The 24899-nt window shown below is 41.9% G+C and overlaps 1 protein-coding gene across 4 annotated transcripts; it reads left to right on the forward strand.

Annotated features, from left to right (window-relative positions):
- The first annotated feature begins 628 nt into the window (after positions 1–628).
- On the forward strand, positions 629–24267 carry LOC101856823 (splicing factor 1). 4 transcript variants are annotated; one of them, XM_005102875.3, is made up of 13 exons: positions 629–807; positions 3465–3641; positions 4774–4849; positions 7270–7422; positions 8101–8221; positions 9067–9219; positions 9616–9734; positions 10339–10443; positions 11005–11071; positions 11874–11993; positions 13045–13447; positions 15768–15872; positions 22969–24267. In XM_005102875.3, the coding sequence occupies exons 1-13, from the start codon at positions 768–770 to the stop codon at positions 23370–23372; spliced, it is 2043 nt and encodes a 680-aa protein (XP_005102932.1). In that variant the 5' UTR covers positions 629–767; the 3' UTR covers positions 23373–24267. The 4 variants fall into 4 exon arrangements, with proteins under 4 accessions (XP_005102932.1, XP_005102931.1, XP_005102930.1 ...); XM_005102874.3 differs by having other exon boundaries at positions 15768–16715; positions 22969–23041; XM_005102873.3 differs by lacking the exon at positions 22969–24267 and having other exon boundaries at positions 15768–20514.
- Positions 24268–24899: the final 632 nt, after the last annotated feature.

Below are 24899 nucleotides of genomic sequence, written 5' to 3' on the forward strand. Positions count from 1 at the left end.
CTTGCTTTTCAAGGAGAAGAAAAAATGTAATTTATTATAATTTATTTGCTTGTACAAACAGAGAATTAATTGTATCTCTTTAAAAAACGAAAAACAAAAGCAACTCAGATTGATTAGCCTACCATAACATTTACGAATAACCGTGGATGTTCTTTTAATTTCAATTGCTACGTTATACAGAGAGGGAGGGAGGAGGGGAGAGAATAGAGCTGTGTGTGTGTGTGTGTGTGTGTGTGTGTGTGTGTGTGTGTGTGTGTGTGTGCGCGCGCGCGGAAAGGGGTTGTTGTTTGCAAGGGGATGCAATCACTTAAAATCACGAATTAGCCTAGGTAGCAGAGTTGTCTTTTCATACTTTACCGGAAACTGAGGAATTTGGAAGGCTCCAAACAGCCTTCCATCCGGGCTACCTCATAAAGATAAATGCCAAATTGGCTTTGGTTCTTAAAATTAATCATTGTTTGATCCACATAATGAACTTATCTTTTGGGATAAAAAGTCTAGCCATTAAATATTTATTTCCCATATAAAACGATATGATGTACTTATCTCTTTTCTGCGTCCTTTATTAAATATGTATTTATCAATCAGATTGTTTTTTACTTTTAGCTCAACAACTCCTCAAGTATCCGACATTCTATTGAAAGTGACGTAGGTGTAGTGTCTTGGCGACTTGGCGTGTGTTGAACAACGTCCTTGTGTGAAAAAGTTAATTGTGCACAGTTGATTGAGCCAAATTTGTTCGTCTGATCCTTGTGCCGAGGTTCAAAATGTTTGGTGCTCCAACAGCACCGAAGCGCCTGATGGATGGTATGTTTGCTAGGAATTTCTATGACCTGTTATGCTCTTTGGAGGAGTTCAACCCTCGTCAAATTGTCAATCAGCTGTCGTCCATCCAAAAGTCTTGAATGATGCCAGTCCAAGCATGTTACATTATTACCATCATCATCTAGACTCTAGTCTTGTCAGTAAATGTGATGAAAACGAACAGTCTAGAATCTAAATTAAAGTATGGTGTCTGGCATTCAAGAGGGGGGGGGGGTCGCAGGTGTACAATTTGGCCCTACAGTAGAGATGGGGCGAGCGGACGGACGGGTTCGTGACTCGCGGACTCGGTCAGAGCGAGCGGGTAACGGAGTTACGTACGGCCATGAGAGCGAACTGCGAACAGTTTGTTTTTTGGGGTCCGCTCCACAATTTGACTCTCTCAGCGAGCGGACTGCAGACCTCAAGCCTCAAGTCAGTTCGTTTTTTGGGTCCGCTCCACAATTTTATTCACTGGGCGGGCGGGCAAACGGGCGAACTCTAGCAGACGAGATACTCGACGCAAGGTTAGGCCCACGGTTTATTGTTTGTAAATTAGGCCTAATGTTTCAAGCCACAAGCGGTGCCACAGGGAGTGAGAGAGGCTGGTGACGTAGTACTATGCGTGTAACCTTTCACCTTGTGCGTGGTGGGGCACACTGTGTGCGTTCCAATTATCGCAAAGGCCGGTAGGGTGGGAGAAATTTCCGCCACGAACGCCTAGCTACACTGTGAGGCAGGAGGGTGATTTTTAAATTATTCTTTTTTGGGGGGGGGGCGGGGGGTTGTAAGTTGTATGCAATGGAAGGAGTCGCTCCCGCCCGTCCGTCCGCCCGCTCGATTGCATGGAGTCTCTCGGTCCGCCCGTCCGCTCGCTCGCTGAACAAACTGTTGTCTCTGTCCGATGTGTAGCGAGTAGAGAACTACTCTTCATAAGGGGACGGTTCGTTACCCGTCCGCTCGTTTGCAGGTAGTGCCAGCGAGTAGTTTGTTACTCGCTGACGCTAATTTTGCAAGCCCGACCCAACCCTACCCTACAGCCTACATAAGAATCAGGAAGAAACCGGTAGTCCTAAACTAAGCCACTAAGCCTATGCAGTAGGCTAAGGCACAACCACTGTTCATCTGTGCTTGGCATAGAGGGTTTGGGGTAGATCTAGATTTAGGGTTTGGGGTAGGAATAGGGTACGGTACAGTGTCGGGTCAGGGTTAGGTCTTTTTAAAATGTTTTTGTTGGGGTGGTCGCTACGGAAGTCCTTCCTTCAGTTTCAGCAGACGGAACTCAGCAATATAATATAACAACTTGTGACGTGAGTATTCTTAGGGGGTCTCTGCTCACGGCTCAGGCCTGCTGCAGTTATTTCCCCTCAAAATCCAATGAAAAGGAGCCAACTCTGATCAAACTGGTACTGGTGGAGTCTCTGATCTGGAAGCTAGTCTGAGACTGACATCAGATGATCAGGACCTTGCTGATCTTGCTCGTGACCACTTCGTATTATCATCAGTGCTTCTTCAACTCTTCCGTATTTTTACGGAAATCCATACTTTCTGCCAGTTCCGTACTTGTTCCTCCATCATTATCAACTCCCTGCGTAAAAATCTGCGTCAGCGTAGGACTAGATCTACCGAAATTCCGTAACAAAAGATTCGTACTCGCCTTCGTATTGTCTTGTATAAATTACGGATATTTACGGTAATTCTCTCGGCAATAGTTTGTTATAGAAACCTTCCAGATTGCGCATTTCCTGCCATCGGCCATTATTCCTCTATGCCACGCAAAGGCTATGCCCCATGCATTCATTGCGGGTTGGTCGGCAGTACATTTTTTGCCTGGAGATTTATCAAAATCTGGCGCACTTTTTGTGCCACTTTCCTCTTTTCTAACGTTCCCTAATTCCGTCTGTCTATCTTCGGATTGTTGCCGTGGTTGGAAAATCTGCGCGTTGATCAAGTATATTGACTTGTGATCTTGGACAGAAAATTACTGTCAGAAAGAAACTTTTTTGCAAATTTGTTGTCTAGATCTAGAGAAATTATTAGTGCGAAGATTCTACGGTACGAGAACGCGATAAGGGTCGCAATGAAAGAAATATGTGCTAAAACTACTAAAATCAAGAAAAATTCGAAGTGGTGTTCCGAGGTTGTGACATGCGACATTCAGACGTGAAAATTTAGGAAAATTAGGGTATACGCTGGGTAACTGTATTGTGAAGGTACATATATAATCATATCTATTCATTATTCCCAGTTTGCCTTCTATCAATGGTGCGATGACAAATTAATTTAATTATAGTAGCAATGGAAAGGGAACCTGCTTTTAAACATTGCCAGCAATGGAAAGATATGTTGGTGAAGAAATCAAACAAGACAAAATCTTGGTGGAAAAATTAGGTAGTATGGGTTGTTGGAAATCTCTTCAAACAGGCTTTCAAATGCCATTTTCAACCCTCTAAAAGTACTAAATTTCAATTTCTTTTTCTGAACCCCCACCGGGACGCTGTCCTGCGGCCCCCAGACCCCCCCCCCCCCCCCCCGCTGAATTTTCCTTACTTTTCAGCTTCAGCTGGTGGAAGCACTGATCATATTGAAATCATTCAGCATTAACGTACCATTGACTGTGCTTGATTTTAATTGATATTATTAACTCACCATGTTGATTACAGGGGTTGAAGCGTGGAACAATGGAGATGAACAGTCAAATAGTGGAGATGGTATGTCTGCAAGGAAGAAAAAGAGGAAAAGTCGCTGGAATACAGATAATGATGAGAAGACTGTCATCCCGGGCATGCCTACCGTCATACCTTCCAACTTGACTGAATCCCAGCAGCGACAATATGTTGGTATGTTTTTCAAGTTCTTTGTGGACCTTATGAAATGGTTGTATGGTATTTTTGGTACATCCATAATGAGATTAAGTAGCTTTTTATGATTCAAATGTGTATTATAGTTCTAAAACTGCTGCAGTCTAATCTTATATATTTGAAATGCATTCTCTATAACTTTGTTCTTGTATGATGATATCTCACAGGTTTGCTTGTGCTCTTATCAGTCTGGATTGTTTAGCAATGCCAATGAAAAGAATCATTTCTACTTCAGCCCTTTTTTATTTGCTGCCTGAGGAAGAGCTGTGTATTCTTATCTTTATGCTTTTTTTATTTTTAAAAATTGGTCCATAAATGTTCAAAGGAAAATATTCTCAAAAGTTGGATGCATGGATGGTCCCTTGCCCTATTTCAAGTACTTGATGGCTGGGCTCAGTGATCACGCAAGGATTTGGGGTCTCATTTGCATGTACAGAAATAGCTGATCTATTTGCACAGCTACTTGGGGGTTTGGGGGGGGGGTAATTCCTGGAAATTGTTTCTGAATATATATAGAACCTTCCAATACTATGGCAGTGTGGAAGGATAGACTACAAGAAAGACAGAGATGACGATTCAGCTTCCTGTAGTTTACAAAAAACTTCAAATGAGAAAATGTTTCCGACAAAAAGATTACTGGGGACAATGCACGTGTAAAGGTTCACTGTCCACATGTAAATAGCCTATTTTATTTTCTTTCATATTGTTTCTCTGACTATTTACCAAGTTTCACAATTTGATCCGGAAATAATGCTGTTGGAATTTGAGAAAGTAAGTAACCTACATTCTTGTACGGTCTAAAGCTAGACCAGCGGCGATGACCTAATTTCAGGCCTAATGCAACAGACTCTATTGGCATTGCTAAATGTTTTCATTTAAAATCAAAACATAACTTTTTCCTGCAGGTTGATTCTATATTGTTGGTTGACTTTTACCTTATTGTTTTGACAAACCAATGCCTTGTTGCTCATACTTGTTCTAATGATTATGTATTTACTTTAGAATTGCTGTAACATGAAATTTATTTCCAGTTTCTGGCTTATGCTTGCATTTAATCATGTTTTGTTGAAAGGTAATGTTGTCTTTTTTTGTTTAACCACTTTTCTTGCAGTTCATCTTCAAATTGAGGAAATTAGCCGTAAGCTGAGAACAGGGGATCTGGGAATTCCTGCTAACCCTGAGCAAAGGTTTGCCTGGTTTAAAGCTGCATTAAAGTTCTGAAGTGAATGCAATTCGGTTGATGGTGCTGACGTGACATCTCCGCTGAATTGTGCTTAACCCTAACAGCAGCTCCATTTATAGTGCAAGTTTGGGAGTTCTTCGGGTTCATCGTCCGCTTTTTGTGAGAGTGGAAAACATGTATAATGGTGGAGTCTCTTTTTTCAGTCCCGTCGCCTATGACTTGTCTTGAGAAAGTGGACATTTTTATGGTTTTGCTATCTTAAATGTGGCTCGGGGCAAGACTGGTCATTAAGTTAAGTTATTCAGAATTTGAGTTGGATAAAGAATGGGCCTACAAGAGTAAAGTAAAAACTCTTTCTTTGGGTTTCTTTGAGTATGTAAAAATTTTCTTTCCCTGTCAAGGGTGGAGGGAGTTGAAGGGATAATACTTAATTCCTGTTGCAGCCATAAAAATGTCCTGAGAATATAGGCTTTAGAACGGGTGTTATTGACTTGTTGACATTTTCATGTTTACCTAACTCAATCTCAGTGATAAATGGCAGGAACAGGTGTTCTCAAGGACTGGTCGGTTCACAGAATGACACAGTGATCTTGTAGTTAGCTCTTCCTTACACAGATGCGTTAGAGTGGATGGAATTTACGCGTTAACTTTTTATTTGTGCAGTGTTGTTGTGTTTTTTTTGTCTGGTATATTCTTTGGTATGACTCGATTCCATTTGCTCTTTACCCCTTGGCGCTGGTGGGTGGTTGGTGGGCACTGTGGCGTTTGCTCTTTCAGCTATTTCCCTTTCGGTGGTTCTGTAATTTTAATGTTTCCCTGGTGAAAAACTCCCCAACTCTGTGGTCTGGAGAATTTATATTATTTTTTTGGTCTGGGGAAATTATGTTTTTGTCAATTTTTTCTTAAGGGTTATTTGGTTGAATTTTTTAAAAATTATAATAAAGCAGCCTTTTTGGAACCAATACTTTAGTGAGGCTGTTCTAAAAAATGCTGTCTTTTGAAGATGGCTCTATTCTTTTGTAAATTGTTTTGGTGTGTGTGTGTGTGTGTCCCAGTTTGTGATATTACATTGTTTGAACATTTTTGTGTGTTTTAGCTTCAAGAACTAGTAAGGAATTTTCATCCCTGTCTTTAGCAATTTTCATTCCCAAAAATTAGGATTTTGTCATCAGAAGGGTTTTGGCTGTGTAGTCTTGGAAAAAGTCTCTTTTGATGGTGGATATTCTACTTGGCATTTTCTGAGCCAAATTCATTTCCTGCTGATGATATTCCTCCTCAAGTTCATCATATTTCTCTTTCTTTTACGCCGATGTTTTGTTTGACAGAAAGAGGTTGTGACCTAGTTAAAACTTTGATGAAACAGTTTGTGTGTGAAGAAAGTGAGTCAGTCTCTTGTGGAAACTCCAGGGATCATATTTCTTTTCATCACAAAAGAAATTGCCTGGAATTATGGTTGAGCTTTGTAAAATCATCAAAATTAGGATATTAATGAAGGGTAACTTTTTTCTTCACAAGATAAATTCAAAGTAGAGCGATTTTGAAAATTGAATATGCTGGCATGTTTTGGACGCTGTTGAATTTACTTGCTCAGTGAATTTAGCTTTTCTTTTGTGATCTAGATCTTAATTCTCTTGTCTCATGGCTGTGGGAGTTCTGCCGTAGGTTCTTACGTCAACCTCTCCCCAGGTTTTATTTCCTGTTGGATCTAGAATTACGGTTTCTGAATGTCCCTTTACACCACTCTCACCCAATGTACTTCCTGTGTTTTGTTGCTGTTGTTGTATGATAATTATACCCTGTGTAAACTAATCATTATGACAGAGGAGGTGTTGTCGACGTCCTGAAAAGATGGCTTGTCTCCAACAAAACGCTAATCTGTAACTAATGAAAAACAAAAAGATAACTAAACAATACTTTGTTTTGATTCCTCTTTTTGGCTGCAGGTTAGGTGAATTTTGCAAGGCCTCGTTGCTGTAACACCATTCAACAGTGTGCTTAGTTTGTGGTTGTGTTGGTGCTGAGAGATGGATGAGCTAATGAATGAAAAGTGTTTAGGTTTAAATATTCTAGATAAGCCTTTATAGTGCAACAGAAACAATCCAAATTGACCATTGATCAATGATTACGTTAGCACAAAGCTTTGCAGTCATGATGTAATTATTACATTTATCTTTGAGTGGAAGGTGTGCAAGATGCATGCATGAAGAAAGCTCATTGGAAGGAGAAGAGTGTTTGAGATGGCATGATTGCTCTTTTTAAATAATTATTTTTTTTTCGGAAGGATGCTATTTAAAGTGAAGAATATTCGTAGTTTGTAAAAGTAAATGTTAAAACTTTTGTCTTTTTACTTTTAGATATCAGCCAAGCTGTGGTTGGTAGACAGCTGATGATAAAACTGTATTTGTTTATTTTTTTGCTTTCAAGGTCTCCGTCCCCCGAGCCAATCTACAACAACGAGGGCAAGAGGCTGAACACCAGAGAGTACCGGACGCGTAAGAAGTTGGAGGAAGAGCGCCACAAGCTCATCCAAGAGGCGATCAAATTGAACCCAGAATTCAAGCCACCCAGTGACTACAAGTGAGGATGACCTGATTGATCTGTCTCTTCCACCTGCTTTTTTTTGCAGCTTATTCCCTCATGACATTAAAGGGAAAATGAGGATTGTAATGTTAATTCTGATTATTAAATTTAGGCTGTAAAAGACTTAGTTGTATGTATTGTTCAAATTATTGGACTTGAAGCAACATTTAATTTACTTATGGCATTGTTTTAGTATGGAGACTGACAAGATAATTAAGAATGTTATAAATAAATAAATAACCGCAGGCTTTATGGCATGAACAGATGAAATAAAGCAGCAGAAACCAATAGCTGAGATTTAAAAATCAGATTTCTTGCATTGTACACCTGTCATTGCTTGCATGGTACACAGTAGTGAGAGTTTAAGTCTGTCATTTAATTGTTGGCCAGCTGTTCACAAGTACTCAGCCCAAAATGTTTATATTTGTTTATGAAATTGCAGTTTCTTAGCATATGGAGTAACTTACTTGAAATTCAACTTTAAGATGTTGGAAAAAAAGCAGGAAAGAATGCATAATTTGAATTCAATTTTTGAAAGATACAACAGTTTTTCCTCTCTGAAAGATTGTGCTCACTGGGCTTAAAACAATTAAAATGGGAAATGTATGATCTTACAGTCTGAGCTTCCACATCTTTTGTTGTGCTGATGCTACAATTATTGTTTGATTATTGCAGGCCTCCTGTCGTACGAGTCAGCGACAAGGTGATGATTCCTCAAGAAGAACATCCGGACATCAACTTTGTTGGCTTGTTGATTGGGCCCAGGGGCAACACTCTCAAGACCTTGGAGAAAGACGTAAGTCTCATTTTCATACTAAAACATTGTAACTTCGTTGTGTCTGCTGTAAAAGTACATTTAGTCAAATATTTGCTGGCAATGTAGTTTTAAGTATGACTGCAGCAAGAGAGGGGTCATAGGGGTGTTGTGGCTTAGTGGTTAGGCTTTTGGACTTGCAGCTGTTAAGTCATGGGTTCGAATCTTGCCAGGGGCCCGGCAATGTATCCTTGGGAAAAGTATGATACATAATTTTCTTTACTGCACCCAGATGGGAACAAGTACCTGGCTATAGACGGCGAAAGATCTTTCAGTTTGTTAGTGTTTAAGCACTTAATCTGCTGCTTGTAATGTATGTTTCTGAGGAAGCGAAGAATGTTTCTGACGACTGTTGAAGGATCTGCGGGGGTAATAATACAGCATAAAGCGCCTAGAGCTTGCCAGGGATGGAAATTTTCTGTAAATTTATGGACATCCGTAATTTTGATTTGCTCCGTCATTTTCCACAAATGTTCTTTCAATGATGAGCAGTTCTTCTGTGTGTTCTAATCTACAATTGATTAGTGTATTTTTCCAAACCTGTATAGCCCGCGAAAAGTTCAGTAAATTTGGACTGATCAGTTTCCATCCCTGGCTTGCTATTGATGAGTCACAATTGTGTCATCTGCAATGGGTTTATTGTGTCCAAAGTAGATCATACTCAGAACTTGCAAGTACTAATTCATGTCAAGTTTTTGTATGGGATAAACTTTTAAAAGCTTTCAAAGTGGTGGGGTAAACATTTATGGCTTGGTGATGTAACATTTACATTATGTGACCAGTAGACTAACGACAGACTTCATGTTTTGATTGTTGCTCCATTTCAGACTGGTGCCAAGATTATCATCCGGGGCAAAGGGTCGGTGAAGGATGGTAAGATTGGCAGGAAAGATGGGCAGCCACTTCCCGGAGAGGATGAACCACTGCATGCTTATGTAACGGCAAACAATCCGGAGAATGTGAAGAAAGCAGTAGAAAGAGTAAGTAAAGTTTTTCAGACTTTCTACACTTGTTACCAATCCATATTTGCTGTAGTTGTGAGTGATTATTTATCAAACAAATCACTTTGTAATTTGTAAAGTTATTCTATTGCATGAATTTGTAATCTGACTGAGTTGCACAATAGGTATAGAAACAATGTTCGTGATTATAAAGAGCTTTTGATTTTAATAGAAAGGCGTTTAACCATGAAGTCTTAAGTTAAAGTGGCTTAACTCATTATTCACTGGATGGTTATTTGATTTGTAGTTTTGTGTTTTTCTTCATTCTGTAAGCATTGATTGCTTAGGTAAGCGCTTAATTTTCTCCCAAAGTTGTATTTCGATGGTCACTTTTCACTGGGTAGTGAATTCTCTTTGTTTTATTGTATTCTGCAGATAAAAGAAATTATTAAACAGGGAATAGAAGTGCCTGAGGGTCAAAATGACTTGCGTCGGCAGCAACTGAGAGAACTGGCATTGCTGAATGGAACACTCAGGGAGAATGATGGCTTGTCGTAAGTCTGCTTGTAGTTGTTACAAGATACAGTTAACAGGGGGGCTGAATTTTCAGATTTCTGAAATTGTCTGGATTTTGTACTTCATGCCATTCATTAACAAGTTGTGGTACTTTATGTAAAAACACTTGACACAAGATGAATTAAACTAGGTGATCTGTACATTTTGAATCCCCCAGGCATGTTTCCACTGGGTCCAGAAAGCTCAGGGTCTTTTTTTTTTTCTTTTTCTTTTCTTTTTTTTTTTTGTAGTCATTTGGCACCTCTGAGTTAAAAGCTAGCATTATTCTGCACCTTAGTAAGAATTCAGTAGCGCAAAAGCATCATGTTTGAGTTTTATTAACTCTTTTCTTTCTCTCTATTGTGTGGGTATGGTTTCTGTTGAAAGGGCAAAACTTGTGTGACGTTTACGTAATGCTGTATCGTAACTTTTTAACACAAGTTTATTGCTTAGTGGTTACAATCCGATCAACTTTTTAAAATCTTTTAGCAGGGATTGGACAAGGCACATCTCCGTCGGTGTGATATTGTAATCCTTGATATGATTACGTTGTTTTTCAAATCTTGGTTTGTGGTGTAATCCTTTCTTTCCCTTTTCTCTCAGGAAACTAAGACAGATTGCTGAAAGTCAGACGATTGTAACAAACACAATTCTTTGTCAAATATGTGGTGGAACAGGGCATATAGCCCAGGATTGTAAACAAAAGAGGTGAGTTTGACTGCTCTTTGATTAGGCACCATGTTTCTGGGCATTTCTGTCTAGTGTGAGTTTTGGAAGTATTTTTATAAATGTTGATTTTTTTATTTTTTTTAAAGGTTAAATTATTGCAGTAAAACGATATAATTGTATAGAAAGCATGCAAAATTTCAACGTTTCCGTTCCCTATTTTGATTGTATTTGATTTTGCTTTTCTGTTGTTTTTTTACAACTTCTTAGGAATTATAAGTATTTGAAAATAGCCACCAAAGTGTTGTGGTATCTTTGAGCTCCAAAACTTGACAGTCGCATGATAAGAGTACTAAGCATTAAAATCTGTTCTGATCAATAGAGTGGCATGTATTTCATTTTCTTTTTTCGTGGACACTACAGCAATTATTTTTTTAGTTTTTACCCCATTCCTCTCTCTTGATTAAGTGAACGAGCATTGTTTTTTCATAAGTGACGTTTTTTGCTAAATATCTTTGCAAGAGCTCTGTTTTGGCATATGAACAACTGTAAGCTAATTTTGTTTGTTCAGTAGAATGATCCTCTGTGCGTTTTTCCTTACAGACCCGGTGACACATTCCGAATGCAGCAGATGCAGAATCCGGCTGAGAAAGCAAAAATGGACAGTGAGGTAAATCTATCTTTACTGGAAATAAATAACAAGAACAGCTATTTAGAAGTTACACTTTCAAAAGTGTTTTGCTGGAGAATTTTGGGAATTGCAAAAGTGAAAAGCTTTGAATTCATATACATTTATTCGAAGAACCTTAACAGGAACTACTCTTTCTTTCCTATCAAACATTTATCGTGCTTCTCTTTCCTCCTCCTTTTCTTGGTATGTTACTCTCTTGTAGCACATCTAATCCTCTGCACTTTAATGACTTGTTAGTGTTGCGTGTTGCAAATGCTGTTAAACTTAGTAAAATCAAAACTAATCTTCGTTCGCTCTATTGTGTGTGTGTGTGTATCACTCTTTTCTAGCATTTACTTACTGGTTGTTATTGTCTTTATGTGTTGCTCTCAACTCAAACCCAAATGTGCAGATGAGGAAATTTGACAGACAACTTATCCACTGCAACAACCAGGCGAGGTTTCTTTTTTTTTTTTTTTTACTAGATGATGTTCTAGTGAAATGACATCATGGGTCAAGCAGTTTGTAGTATTAACTTGAATGTTGCAATTTAGAATTTATGATTATGTTTGTATGGGTGCTTGGCGGGTGCTCTGATGTGATTTTCTCGTTCTTTCCTATCTATCATTTATCGTCCTCATCTGTCCTTCTTTTCTTTGAATGCTACTCTCTAGTAACACATGTTATCTTTGGCATTGATGTGATATATTTTGTGTGGGAAGTGCAGTATAACTCTTGACTAAATTAAATTTATTCTATTTTACTGGTGTGTGGTATTATATGTGAAGTCTGTTTGTTTCAGTACATGTCTCTGATGGCTGAGCTCGGGGAAGGACCGCCCCCACCCAAGAATGACGTTCCTCCACCATCACAGCCCAACTTTGGCAGACCTTTGCTGGCCAACCCTCCCCCAAACCCCATGGTGAGTCCCCTAGAATGGCTGTGTTTGTCACATATACAGTCTAAATTGTCCCGGCCGGCCACCCATTGCCGAGGAGAAAAGTGGTTATCTTAGATAGGTGGATGTCTTGACAGTTTCGTTATAATTATATTGTAGAAAAGGCACAAGGGAGGAAGTGGTCATTAAAAATTGTCCAAGATAGCCACCCATTGCCTTGGAGAAAAGTGGTTGTCATGATATTTTTAAAAACACAAGTGGGAGAGTTTTCGTTGGAAATTGTCCAAGACAGCCACCCATGCCAAGTGGATGTCTTGGACAGTCCTTAAGATAGAGAAAAGAAACGCACGATGGGAAGGGGTCATTTGTACAAAGGTAATCATCAATGACAGGTTCAACTGTGTATACATGTGCATCAGTTCAGTATAAAAAGAGACGAGTTGTTAGAATAAAGTACCAGAGATGTCATCGTCACCATAGATAGCATACACATGTGTGTCATTTTCACAAAGTTTTCAGAATGAAAAACATGAAATAGGATTTTGTCTTGATATTTTAGTAACGGTTGTATAGTGCATTTTTAAAAAACCCAGTGTTGAGACAGGCATTTGTAAAGCGTGATGCCAAAATTAGTTACTTCTCGGATTTCAGCCCTATGGAAATTGATACATCACGCTTATAGGTGAAGTTTTTATAATTCATAAGTATGAAATAATAAAAAGCATGCAGTACTTTAAAAATATGGCATTAATAGGAAATCTACAAATTTTACCGTGGTGTCGATTTTTTGCCAATATCACCATTTGTGGATTGCGAGAAGTAGCTCATTTTGTCAGCATGCCTCACATTTGCTGTTGATAGACAGATGATATTGATGATTGGGGACAAAAGAACTCGATGACTGATTAGTTGTTTTCCTGTCAATGAACTCACCGTGGCAGATATGAATGACTGATTTGGGGGGGTTTTTCCAGTCAATGAATTTACTATTGCTGATATTAATTACTTGATTTGTTATTTTCCAGTCGATGAATTTACTGTTGCAGATATTAATAACTGATTTGTTATTTTCCAGTCGATGAACTCGCCGTGGCAGATGCCGAACCGTCCCCCCAACATGCCTCTGCTGGGCCGGCCGCCCATGCAGCAGTCGAATCAGCAGATGAACCCCATGGGGCGTATGCCCGTGCCCCTCATGTCCACACCGCTGCAGCCCCCGCCCGGCATGCAGGCACCCCCTGGCCTCCTCCCTCAGCCCGCACAAGGCTTGCAGCAGCAACAGCAACAGCAGCAACAGCAACAGCCGCCAGGCATGGGCGGTATGGGTCAGATGCAGTCGATGCAGCAGCAGCAGAACCCTGGCATGATGAGGTCGTGGCAGCAGACGGCGCAGCAACAACAGCAGCCACAGATGTCTCAGGCTGGCCAGCCCCAGGCCCTCATGTCCATCAACAACGCTTCCACGTCTGGCTCAATGGGTAAGTGACCTGTTTTGTGTGTGTGGGGGGGGGGGGGGGGGTGTTCTGTCCTGTGTCCGTCAACAACGCTTCCACGTCTGGCTCAATGGGTAAGTGACCTGTTTTGTGTGTGTGTGGGGGGGGGGGGTGTTGTCCTGTGTCCGTCAACAACGCTTCCACGTCTGGCTCCATGGGTAAGTGACCTGTTTTGTGGGGGGGGGGGGGTGTTGTCCTGTGTCCGTCAACAACGCTTCCACATCTGGCTCCATGGGTAAGTGACCTGTTTTGTGGGGAGGGGGGTGTTGTCCTGTGTCCGTCAACAACGCTTCCACATCTGGCTCCATGAGTAAGTGACCTGTTTTGTGGGGAGGGGGGTGTTGTCCTGTGTCCATCAACAACGCTTCCGCATCTGGCTCCACATGGGTAAGTGACCTGTTTTGTGGGGGGGGGGGTGTTGTCCTGTGTCCATCAACAACGCTTCCACGTCTGGCTCCATGGGTAAGTGACCTGTGTTAGTTTGATTTTGTTTAAGGTTGTTTTTGTTTTGTCGTTTGTTTGTTTTTTGTCCCATGTCCCTATTTGGTGCCAGATATTTGTAGAAAATGTGTCACAAAGGTGGTAAATCTTATGATTCCGAAAAATACACACACCATCCACGCACACTCACACGTGCACACACACACACCCAACAGGCCCTCATGTCCATCAACCACGCTTCCACGTCTGGCTCAATGGGTAAGTGATCTTTGACGTTTTGTTTGGAGTTGTTGTTTTTGTTGGGTTTTTTGTCCCGTGTCCCTATTTAGTGCTGGATATTTGTAGAAAATGTGTCACAGAGGTAGTAAATGTTATGTTTCCAGAAAGTACTCACACACACACGCATACAGACACACACACACGCGCCCTAACCAAGAAATAGAAATATTGTTTCGACACTGTTGATGGTGATGATGAATGGGTCAACGTTCGTTGCAGCCTGTTTGTGCTTGTTGGTTGTTAGTCAAATCCGTTTTAGGGTGTGCGTATTTACGTGATCTTATTTTGGCAACTTGTGAAGGTGCAGCTAAACCTGCTGTAACAGTGGGTGATATGCCGGTGCTCTGGTGTGGTTTGCTCCTACTTTCCTATCAAACATCTATCATCATTCACTCTCCTCCTTTCCTTTGAATGTTACGTTTTTGTAGCACCTCTACTCGAATCCAGCACACATTTGACCTAATTGTGTTGCAAGTGCCGTAACACTCATTCATGCTGTGCTGCGTACAATTCAATCTGAGTGGGTGGTTGGCAGGTGCTCTGGTGTGGTTTGCTTCTTCTTTCCTATCAAACATCTATCGTCCTTATCTCCCCCTCCTTTTTTATGTTTGTTACTCTCTTGTAACACCTCTTATCTTCTGGCGCTCATATGACCTTATGCAGTTGCGAGCGCTGTAAAACTTCTTATAAAAAGTTTTTAAAAATTCAATCTGATTGTGGTTGTCGGATGTTGTTGAAATCCCTTTTTGGGTGTATGTATTACATCTTGTCACTTGAGCTAGTCATGAAGGTCATGTGTCGCAACTGATGGTGGAAAACATTTTTTCACTGTTTGGAAAGATTCCAGTGTGGGTGGTTGGCGGGTGCTCTGGCATGGTTTGCTCTGTCTTTCCTATCAAACATCTACCGTCCTGATCTCTCCTCCTTTTTTATGTTTGTTACTCTCTTGTAACACCTCTAAATCTTCGGCACTTGTGTGACCTTTTTGTGTTGCAAGTGCCGTAAAACTCCTACTAAAACGAAGAAGGTATGTGTGTTGCGACTGATTGTAGAAAACATTTTTTCACTGCTAGGACAGATTCCAGTGTTTGTGTGTATGAGCACAGATCAGACGCGTGTCTAAGGATGTTTGTTTTTTTATCAAGGCCTGAATAGCAAATCTGTTGTCTATCTGTGTTGGGTATGATGAATACCAATTATGTTGTTATGGGACACTTGATTTGAACAATAAAAGGTAAAATGAGAACTATAACTATCCAGCTTGAATTGATTAGGGGATGCTCTGGTGTGGTTTGTGTCATCTTTGCTATCAAACATCTATTGTCCTTACTTATCTCTCCTCCCTCTTTTAAATTTTGTGTATGTTACTCTCTTGTAACACCTCTAATCTTTGGCACTGATATGACCTTATTGTGTTGCAGGTGCCGTAAAACTCTTACTAAAACTAAACTGTGTCCCCCCCCCCCTGTCTAAGTAAGACCACCACTTTTCTCTTTGACAATGGGTGGCTGTCTTCAAACAATCTGAACTGTACCCTTACCTTCTCGTCGTGTTTGTAATGGAGATGTTGTGTTGTTTGTTTCAGTCATTCCTCCCCCGCCACCGTCAGTTCTGGCCCCGCCCCCTCCGCCGCCCACCAGCCAGGTCCAGGCCGCCCCTCCCTGGATGCAGCAACAGCAGCAGCAAGCAGGTAAGCCCCCGTTACTCGGCTCCCCACCACCGTCAGCGACGCTGCTACCTCCGCCTCCTCCTCCTCCGCCCGCTGTCTCCTCGCCAGGTGGAGCCCCCGCGACCAACGCCGTCGCCATGCAGCAACAGAACCTTATGAATATCCAGGCGCAAGTCTTGCAGCAGAGCGGCACAGGCATGACGTCTCAGCCGGACGGTATGACAGGCGGGCAGAACAACCAAGGCCTGATGATGATGATGAACCAGGGACAGTTTGGGAATCAGGGAAACGCTCCCAATATGGTGCAGGGCTTGGGGAATATGAGAAACCCTCAGGGGTCGGGGAACTTTCCCCCCAACGCTAACAATATGTTTGATCAGGGTGGTAATAATAATGCTCAAAGGCCGCAGCTTCTGAATCGAGGCGGTCAGTCTTTTGGTCAGGGGATGCAGCAGCAACAGCAGCAGCAGCAACAACAACAGCAGAACCAGATGAACCAGATGGGGGGAGGAGGCGGGGCGAACCAGGGTCCTCGCCACATGATGATGATGGGTCAGGGCGGGGGCGGTCCCCCAGGGAACATGATGGGCAACCAGAGGAATAACTCGATGATGTCCATGCAGGGCGGGAACAACAACATGCCCCGGCCCGACGGGGGGGGCTTCAATCCCATGATGCTTCAGGGGGGCGCGCAGGGGAACAATAACAACTTCCAGGGGATGATGATGAACAGAGGTGGGCCCCAACAGCAGCAGATGATGGGCCAGGGGGCCAATGTCCACAATATGCAACGGAATCAGCAGAACATGCAAAATCAAATGAACCCACAGAGGATGGGGAACCCAAACTGGAATTGAATGTCTCGTGAGTTTGACCAGTGAGACAGTTCCTGCTTTGTTCTTGTGATAGATTTACTGGTCGCGGTTGACCTTTTGGGGGTTCAGCTGCAGAAGTTCAAATGGCCACTTTGGAAAGGGACGTATAGTGGAGTCTGCTTAAACCGAAATCTGCGGGACCACCGGATTTTCTTCGGTTTAGGTGCATTTTTAGTTTAGAGAATTTGCTTTTTTAAAAATGGGGATTTTTTCTTTCAGTTAACCTCTGTTTATGGATTAACTGTGTTCGCTTTAAGTGGACTCCGCTGTAGCTTTCCGAACGTTAGTCTGTTTGTGATATTTGCCTTGTCATGTACTGTGGTGTTCTCACAGATGTCTCTCATGTTGTCTCACACTGTCCATTCTGAGAACAGTTGGAACAGGGATGGATTGTGACTTGCTTTGCTCACAGTCAGTCTGATTTATGTGTAGTCATTTCATGAAAAGTATCTTTTGTCGTACTATTTCATATCTCTGGTCCTATGGCCATCTGACTCTTTTACTGTTCAAATGTAATTTTGATTTTTTTAATGCATGGAAACTAGTGACAGAATGCTGACTTGGTGTGTTCAGGGTAGTTTCCCTTCTCCTTGGACATGAAGACAGCCGTGCAACTTGAGAATCAAAATGATTTGTTTCTGATTCTTTTCCCAGAGCAGTATTGATCTGTTGATTGGAAAATGAAATGTTAGATGATAAAAAGTATTATTCAGTATTTTTCCTACATTTGTACTGGAGGTTGTAGACTGCCTTTTCTTCCTCCCTCCCCCTAATTCGGTTTGTCATCCTTTTTTCCTGCCGTTTCTAGTTGTAGATTTTTGTTGTGCTGAGTATAAAAATCATCAAATTCCAGGAACATATTTTTTTGTGTGGAACAAACTCAGTGAATAGATTTTCATTTATCCGTTAAAATTGATTTGGGAGCTTCATCGTTTGTGAAAAATAATCTCTCATTTTGCAGAGTATGGAAACTCATTTTGTTTGTCTAAATGTCCAAGGCAGCTTTTATTAAAGCATGCACAGGTGGATTCAGAGTAATTGTTGGCTTAAACGTGGCGATCCCAGTAGTGCTGCATTCAAGTCCCACTTATCTCCCCCTTGTGAGAGAAACTTTCGACCCTCTAGTTTGTTGTAATGCAATCTCCCAACTCTTCACTGCTGGGTTGTCCCTCTCTCCGTGGTTCGTCTACTCTGAAGACACTGCTGTGCCAGATGCTCTTTTCAATGGATTTTTGTTGATACTGTTTGCAAGTCGCCCATTTTGTCAGTTACAATTAACGTAACTGTTAAGCAAAAAGAAGGTATATTTTCCTATTTGCTGAGTTTGAATAGTTAACACACTGACTACCAGAGATTCTGTCCGGATCTGGACTATTTTTTATTATAATCTAACTTCAGAGCAGTTATGTGGATGGTTATCAAAAGATTCTTCCTTATTAGATCAGTTGGGTTTTTTGTTTGTTTTTTTAAGTTTAATTTTTCTCCCCTGGTTATGAAAATGAGTTTGTGCATCGAGTGACCGTGTGTTGCTTCCACTTTGCAGAAACAGGTGCTCCATATTTCTAAATAAATATTTCTTGTGTGGTCACCGAGGGCTATTTTTATCTTCTTTGATAGTCAGTGAGCTAATATTATTCACACTGTTATATTGCATTCCCAAGCTTATGTATTGTCAGTTTTCAGTCACAATAGAAGTATATCATTCAGAAAGTACAGAAGTATATCTCATCATTATATTCAGTGCAATCGTTCATGTATATGATGACCATGTGATACATTTGGGGTGGAACAATTTTGTGCCCAGAACGCTTGCATAATTCTATTGTTCAAGCATTAGATATTGAATGTGGATATCTATTTTCCTTTTGCGTGAGTGGCGTGTTTTTGTTTGTTTTGTTGTTGGTTTTTTTGTAGTTTTTTTTTTGTTTTTTTTTGTGCGCTACTTTTCTGATACTGCTGACTTGTGTGCTTTTCTTTCCTTGCGTAGTTGAGTGATTGTCGTAAGTTGTATGCTGTTTTCACGTACTATGCTGCAGTGTGATCCCTCTAGTTATGCTGCTACTTCTCTTTGGTTTTATAGTTCTTCTTTAATTTGGGTTTCATTTTATGCATGGAAGCGAAAAGGAAAAGACAAGAAACAAGACAAGTACTTCTTCCTTGAAAATATTTGTCTTTTGCTTCTGTGAAGCACGATCAATTTCTTGTTTGGGAGTGGGGTGGTTATAAGTTCCAGTAAAGTTTTCATAAACTGTTTTGTAAGCAGAACTGCTATCACGTGCCATGTTCTCATGATGCGTTTTGTGTCATTTGGAAATAAGTCTTCAACAATCAGGGAGGAGATATCTGGTGCGGGGTTATATCCTGACTTTAATCATCATTTTGTGTCCTGTACGTTCCATAAAGAGTTTTTGCAGCAGTAGACTGATCACTGCTGCTGTGTGGTAGTGAGGAATGAGGCATTGACAGACTTGCACGTTGTCATTGAGTGCAGCTAGCCTTTAACTGCCAGTTGCTAGCAGTACAAAGACTGGACTACATGCCCCTTTTTAAAATAAATTTCTTAAGTTGCTTTTGTTGTTCTTATTTTGTTTTGCATGTGTGCTTATTAAGCTGAAAAGACTTCTAAGGACCCAAGTAACCATTGAGCATCACTGACTGCAGCATATTATTATTTTGTCTGCTTCGTTCCCAGGAGATTTTATTACCTTGTATCCGGTTTCAGTTTAGAGTAGATGGCTTGTATGCATGACAGGAGAACAAACCTGGGCCGTGGTAGGACTTTAGACTTCAATTCTGGTCCCAGATCATTCAGTTTGTGATAGTTCTAAGTAATCTAAGAGCCGCTTGGTTCCATGCTCATCAAATTTTAACTGTTTCAAAGTTTCCAAGTGTGGATTGTCCCACAGGCATACCCCTGTATCATTACAAACTGTCTTGTAATCTTTTATGATCATGATAATAAATAGGATTGTGTTGCCCCGAGAACTAGTTTGTCCGTAGTACGCTTTGGACAAAATAGTTCTGGGACTACAGGTTTCAATCTTTTCTGTCTAGTGGGAGATAAAAACTATGTCATTTTAACTTTTTAAGTGTGGGAATTTGACTCAGAAAGTGGCGCCCCTACTGCTGCTAGAATTGTCTGCGTACTAACATTGCTTCTACTTACCTTTCTCTGTTTCTTACTTACGTCCTGTAGCTTTTTAGAAGTTTTTTAAATTCTCATCGTGAAAAATATTTCATTATTTGTGTGTCTTACCAGTATGCCAAAATGCTTTTATAGTTAACTTGTCAGTTGTTTTGTTTTTGTTCCGGTTTGTTTGTTGTTTTTTTTTAAACTTTTTAATCAGTCGAGGATAGCCTAGTACATTGATGTCTGGGTTATCTTGTCTATAGACTGAATGTTTTTCATCTCTTCATATATGTGAGGTTTAAGGGTAGCATTCATACTTTTGGTCATTACCTTAATGTTTCATTCTCATTTATTTGATCCAGATTATTTCAGAGTTGTCAAACATTTGTTCCCCAACCACTTCATTGCTATCAATTTTCACTTCTTTGTTTTTAGTTTGTTGTTGATATCTAAGCATGGTTTGTTTTATTTTGAATTGAAAGTTGTATGGTGTTCTTGGCATTTCTGTTTGCCTTTCATTTTGATCAAGATTTCCTTTTTTTATGTACAATTTTTTCCTTCTTCTTGTGATGGAAAAAAATCTTCTGTACTTGTCAATTTTTGTTCATATTTGCTCAAATACAGTACCATTACTGATGACATTTGCTGGAACAAAAAGCTACAGAAATCGCGTTGGTAGAAGAATTTAATTAAGACTTTTGTGGTTGGGTGATAGGCTCGTGGAAGGAAAACTTGAGGTCTGTTGTTAAGTGTGCTCTCTGATTCTCCCAACCCGTCCTCCTCCCCCCTTCCTCCTCCTGTACTTTGTATGCAGGCCCGTGCATGGTGTTGATGTGTTTGTCGCTGTCGTAGCCTCGCAGCATGTGAGTGTGGGCTTGTTGAGTAATCCCAGGCAGGTCCTACCGTAACCCAGTAACAGTGAGCCAGCAAACACCTCCTCCATACATCTATAGACGAGTGGGTGGTCGGCAGGTGTTCTGGTTTGGTTTGCTCCCTCTTTCCTGTCACATCTATCGTCCTTATCTCTCCTCCTTCTTTTTTGTATTTGTAACTCTCTTGTAACACCTCTTAATGTTTGGCACTGATATAACCTTATTGTGTTGCAAGTGCCGTAAAACACTTACTAAAACTAAAGTGGTTTGCTCCTTCTTTCCTTTCAAACATCTTTCATCCTTATCTCTCCTACTTTTATTGGTATGTTACTTTCTTGTAACACCTCTTAATCTTCAGCTCGCCAAATATATTGTGTTGCAAGTGCCGTAAAACTTTCACTTGAACTAAACTTTTATCTAAAAAGATGTGGTGTCCTGGCTTGTGATTGTCCCCAATGCAGTAGCTTAACCTTACACTACTTACAGCACTGGGCTATTTATAGCACTCACTACCTGTGATGCGGGTCGTACGAGGGGGCTTCTTGACTTGACTTCACACACTGAGCCAAAACTCACTGTGCCTGCAATTATTTTCAGACATTTTTTTTTTTAAAGAGAAATTTCTAGACCTGCTTTTGTTTAAAGTTTTAGAAGATAACTTGTTGAAAACTTTTCTGACAATTGGATGGGTTACCCTAAAAACACCTGTCTGGGTTTTTGTTGGCTTGTGCCCGCCAAGGGAAAAACCGTATTGGGCTTGGGTTCGGGTAGAAGTCATGACGGAAATACAATTGAAATTCTCCAAGATGGCCAGCCGTTGTCCTAGATGGAAAGCTGTTAAAACAGGTTGGACTGAACACGTAGCTGGGACTGTGTAAGGGTTAAGATAGCCTGCTCATTGCAACACACACTAGAGGGTTAAAACTGGCCGCTCACTCAAGCACTCACTAGATGGGTTAAGGTAGTCTGTTCACCGAATCACACTAGAGTGGTTGGTGGGTGCTCTTGTATGATTTGCTCCTTGTTTCCTATAAAGAGTCTGTCTCTATCTCCCCTCCTTCTTTTTTGTGTTTGTTACACTCTTGTAACACCTCTAATCTTCAGCACTTATCTGACCTTATTGTGTTGCGAGTGCCGTAAAACTCTTACTAAAACTAAACACTAGAGGGGTTAAGATAGTCCGTGTGGCGTGGTTTGCAGGTGCTGTGGTGTGGTTTGCTTCTTCTTTCCTATAAAACATCCATCGTCCTTATCTCTCCTCCTTTGCTGTGTATGTTTCTCTCTTGTGACAAATCTATTTTTTTGGAACTGGAACACACGCTAGATGGGTTAAGACTGGCCCTTTCACAGACCACACACTATTGGGTTAAGATAGTCTGCCCATTGAAGCCACCCACTAGACAGGTTTAGATAGTCGGCTCAGTCTGCCCACTGAAGCCACCCACTAGACAGGTTTAGATAGTCGGCTCACAGAAGCTCTTCTTCTTCTTCTTCTTTTTCTTCTTCTTCTTCTTCTTCTTCTTCTTCTATCCCGTGGGGGCACCACTTCATCTGAAACCCAGCTCTCGCCATCTATTTTTGTCCTCTGCTTTCCTCAGATTGTCACCCATCGTCTTTCCTGTCCACTCTGTAATGTTGTCCTCCCATCTCCTTCTCTGCCTTCCTCTCTTTCTCCTTCCTTGTACGGTTCCCTGTTTTGGCAAGTCCTGTGGGTCTTGTGACATGCCCATACCATCCAGTAGAGGGTTAAGTAAGATAGTCAGCCCCCTGAAGCCACCCACTAGACGGTTTTAGATAGACGGCTCACAGAAACCACCCACTGTAAGATAGACGGCTCACAGAAACCACCCACTGTAAGATAGACGGCTCACAGAAACCACCCAGTAGAGGGTTAAGTAAGATAGTGTGCCCACAGAAAGCACCCACTGTAAGATAGTCGGCTCACAGAAACCATCCAGTAGAGGGTTAAGTAAGATGGCTCACAGAAAGCACCCACTGTAAGATAGTCGGCTCACAGAAAGCACCCACTGTAAGATAGTCGGCTCACAGAAACCATCCAGTAGAGGGTTAAGTAAGATGGCTCACAGAAAGCACCCACTGTAAGATAGTGTGCTCACAGAAAGCACCCACTGTAAGATAGTGTGCTCACAGAAAGCACCCACTGTAAGATAGTGTGCTCACAGAAAGCACCCACTAGAGGCAACAAAGAGAGAACCTGTTGTTGTTTCTTCCCCCTCCAGGTAACATGGGCCTGCCGCCTCCGCAACCACCGCCTCCGCCGCAGCATCCTCCGTGCACGTCCACGGCCCCGTGGCAACAGCAGCCGGTACCACAGATGGCCCACCCGCCTCCGCCCGTCTCTCTCGCCCCTTGGCAGCACCCACAGCAACAGCAGCAGCACCCTCAGCCTCCCCCGCCCCCCAGCATCCTGTCGGCCCCGCCTCCCCCCGGCCCAGTGCAGCCCCCTCCCCTCATGGCCTCGGCCGTGCCTCCCCCTCCCCCCCAGTCCACCGCCGCGGGTCCACAGTTCACCAGTTTTGCCCCTCCACCCCCGCCCCCGATGGGGTTTAACGCCCAGCGCATGGCTGCGGGGATGAACCCTTTGATGATGGGAGGGCCCCCTCCCCCGCCACCCCCCAGCTAAAAGTAGCCCCTTCTGTCTCCCTCAGGCTAAGGGTAGTCCCGTCTCTCTCCCCAAAGTAAATTGTAGGGCCCACGCTCTCCCTCCCCCCGCCACCCCTCAGGCTAACGGTAGCCCCATCTCCCTCCACCAAGCTAAGGGTAGTCCCCTTCTGCCTCCCCCGCCACACCCCAGCTAAAGGTAGCCAACCCCATCTCCCTCCCCCCCCCCCCCAACTCCATCCCTCATTTCCCACAGGCTAAGAGTAGCCCCATCTCCCTCCCTTGTCTCGTCCCCCGGTCTGAGGGTAGCCCCCTCACTCCCTGCCCAAAGTTAATGGTAGAGCCACCTCTCTCCCTCCCCCAAATGGTAGAGCCCCCCTCTCTCCGTCCCCCAAGCTACCAAGCTAAGGATTGTCCCCCCTCCTTTCCCTCCCCCAAGCTACCAAGCTTAGGATAGACCCCCTCTCCACCCGAAATCCATGGTAGGGCCCCCTCTCCCTCCCCCAAGCCAAGGGTAACGGACGGGTGTAGAGGACAGCCAGCTAGTGTCTGTGTAAAGAATGAGTAAAGAACAGTGGGCTGAGCCCACAATGTCTGTCTCCAGCAACACTACAGCAAAGAGAAAATCCCTACTGTGTAGCGACCGCTCTCTTGTACAGGGAAACCGTGTCCCCTCCCCATGTGTAGATGTGTGCTTTCTGTGTCTCTCCGTATGTTACTTAGTGTGCTACTGTAGTACATGTTCAACACACCATGTACTTTCGCACTGTCCGTTATGAGTTAAGGACTAAGGGGGTGATTTTTGGAGAGCTTTGAATCCTGTTTGCATCTCATGTATCTCGACTGAAATTAACTTTCTCTCTCTCTCTCTCTCTCTCTCTCTCTCTCTCTCTCTCTCTCTCTCTCTCTCTCTCTCTCTCTCTCTTTTAGGAAGGCACCACTGGTGGGTCCTACTTCTTTTCTTTCTCTTTATGTTTCTGTCTTTCTGTCTTGCATCCTCCCTGCACTACTTCATACTATATAATTCATTGTCAATGTACTTCTCTTTACTGTAAAACTCGTTCCCTTTTTTTCTCAAATTTGGGTTTTGATGAGACATGGAAGGACTGACACTTAGGAAGCGCAAAATATAATTGTTGGTTGTACCGTAATACTCCTATGATCAAATAACTTGTGTTCTCCAGGTATATATATATAAGAATATGTCGATATACCGGTATGAATGATTTCAATATAACATAACATGTATTTCTTTTGGCTCACTGTGGTAGCGTAGAGTGGCACGAGTGGTCTCAGTTCTGGTACTGTACTTCAACCATCCATCGTATTACTTATTACCGAATTTGTTCCTCTGATTTTCGTTCTTTCTTTTTTTCCTGGGGGTTTTTTTCTGTGGATTTAGGGTTTGTTAATGGCTTTAATTTGTTCTATTTCATGATGTTGTCGAGATTGTCTTTTTTTTTTTTTTTTTTTTTTTTTTTTTTTTTTCCTCTCATTGCTGTTTACTTTTTTTTAATTAGTTTTTTTTTTTTTCCAAAATCTTTTTTCT

Source organism: Aplysia californica, unplaced genomic scaffold, assembly GCF_000002075.1.
Source record: "Aplysia californica isolate F4 #8 unplaced genomic scaffold, AplCal3.0 scaffold00346, whole genome shotgun sequence".
In the NCBI taxonomy this organism is placed as follows: domain Eukaryota; kingdom Metazoa; phylum Mollusca; class Gastropoda; order Aplysiida; family Aplysiidae; genus Aplysia; species Aplysia californica.

Excerpts from the sequence above, each read along its gene's own strand:
- LOC101856823 (XM_005102874.3), top strand. The coding sequence starts at position 768 with ATGTTTGGTGCTCCAACAGCACCGAAGCGCCTGATGGATG. Across the intron at positions 3,642-4,773 it reads CCAGCAGCGACAATATGTTG|TTCATCTTCAAATTGAGGAA; the intron begins GTATGTTTTTCA and ends CTTTTCTTGCAG. Across the intron at positions 4,850-7,269 it reads CCTGCTAACCCTGAGCAAAG|GTCTCCGTCCCCCGAGCCAA; the intron begins GTTTGCCTGGTT and ends TTTGCTTTCAAG.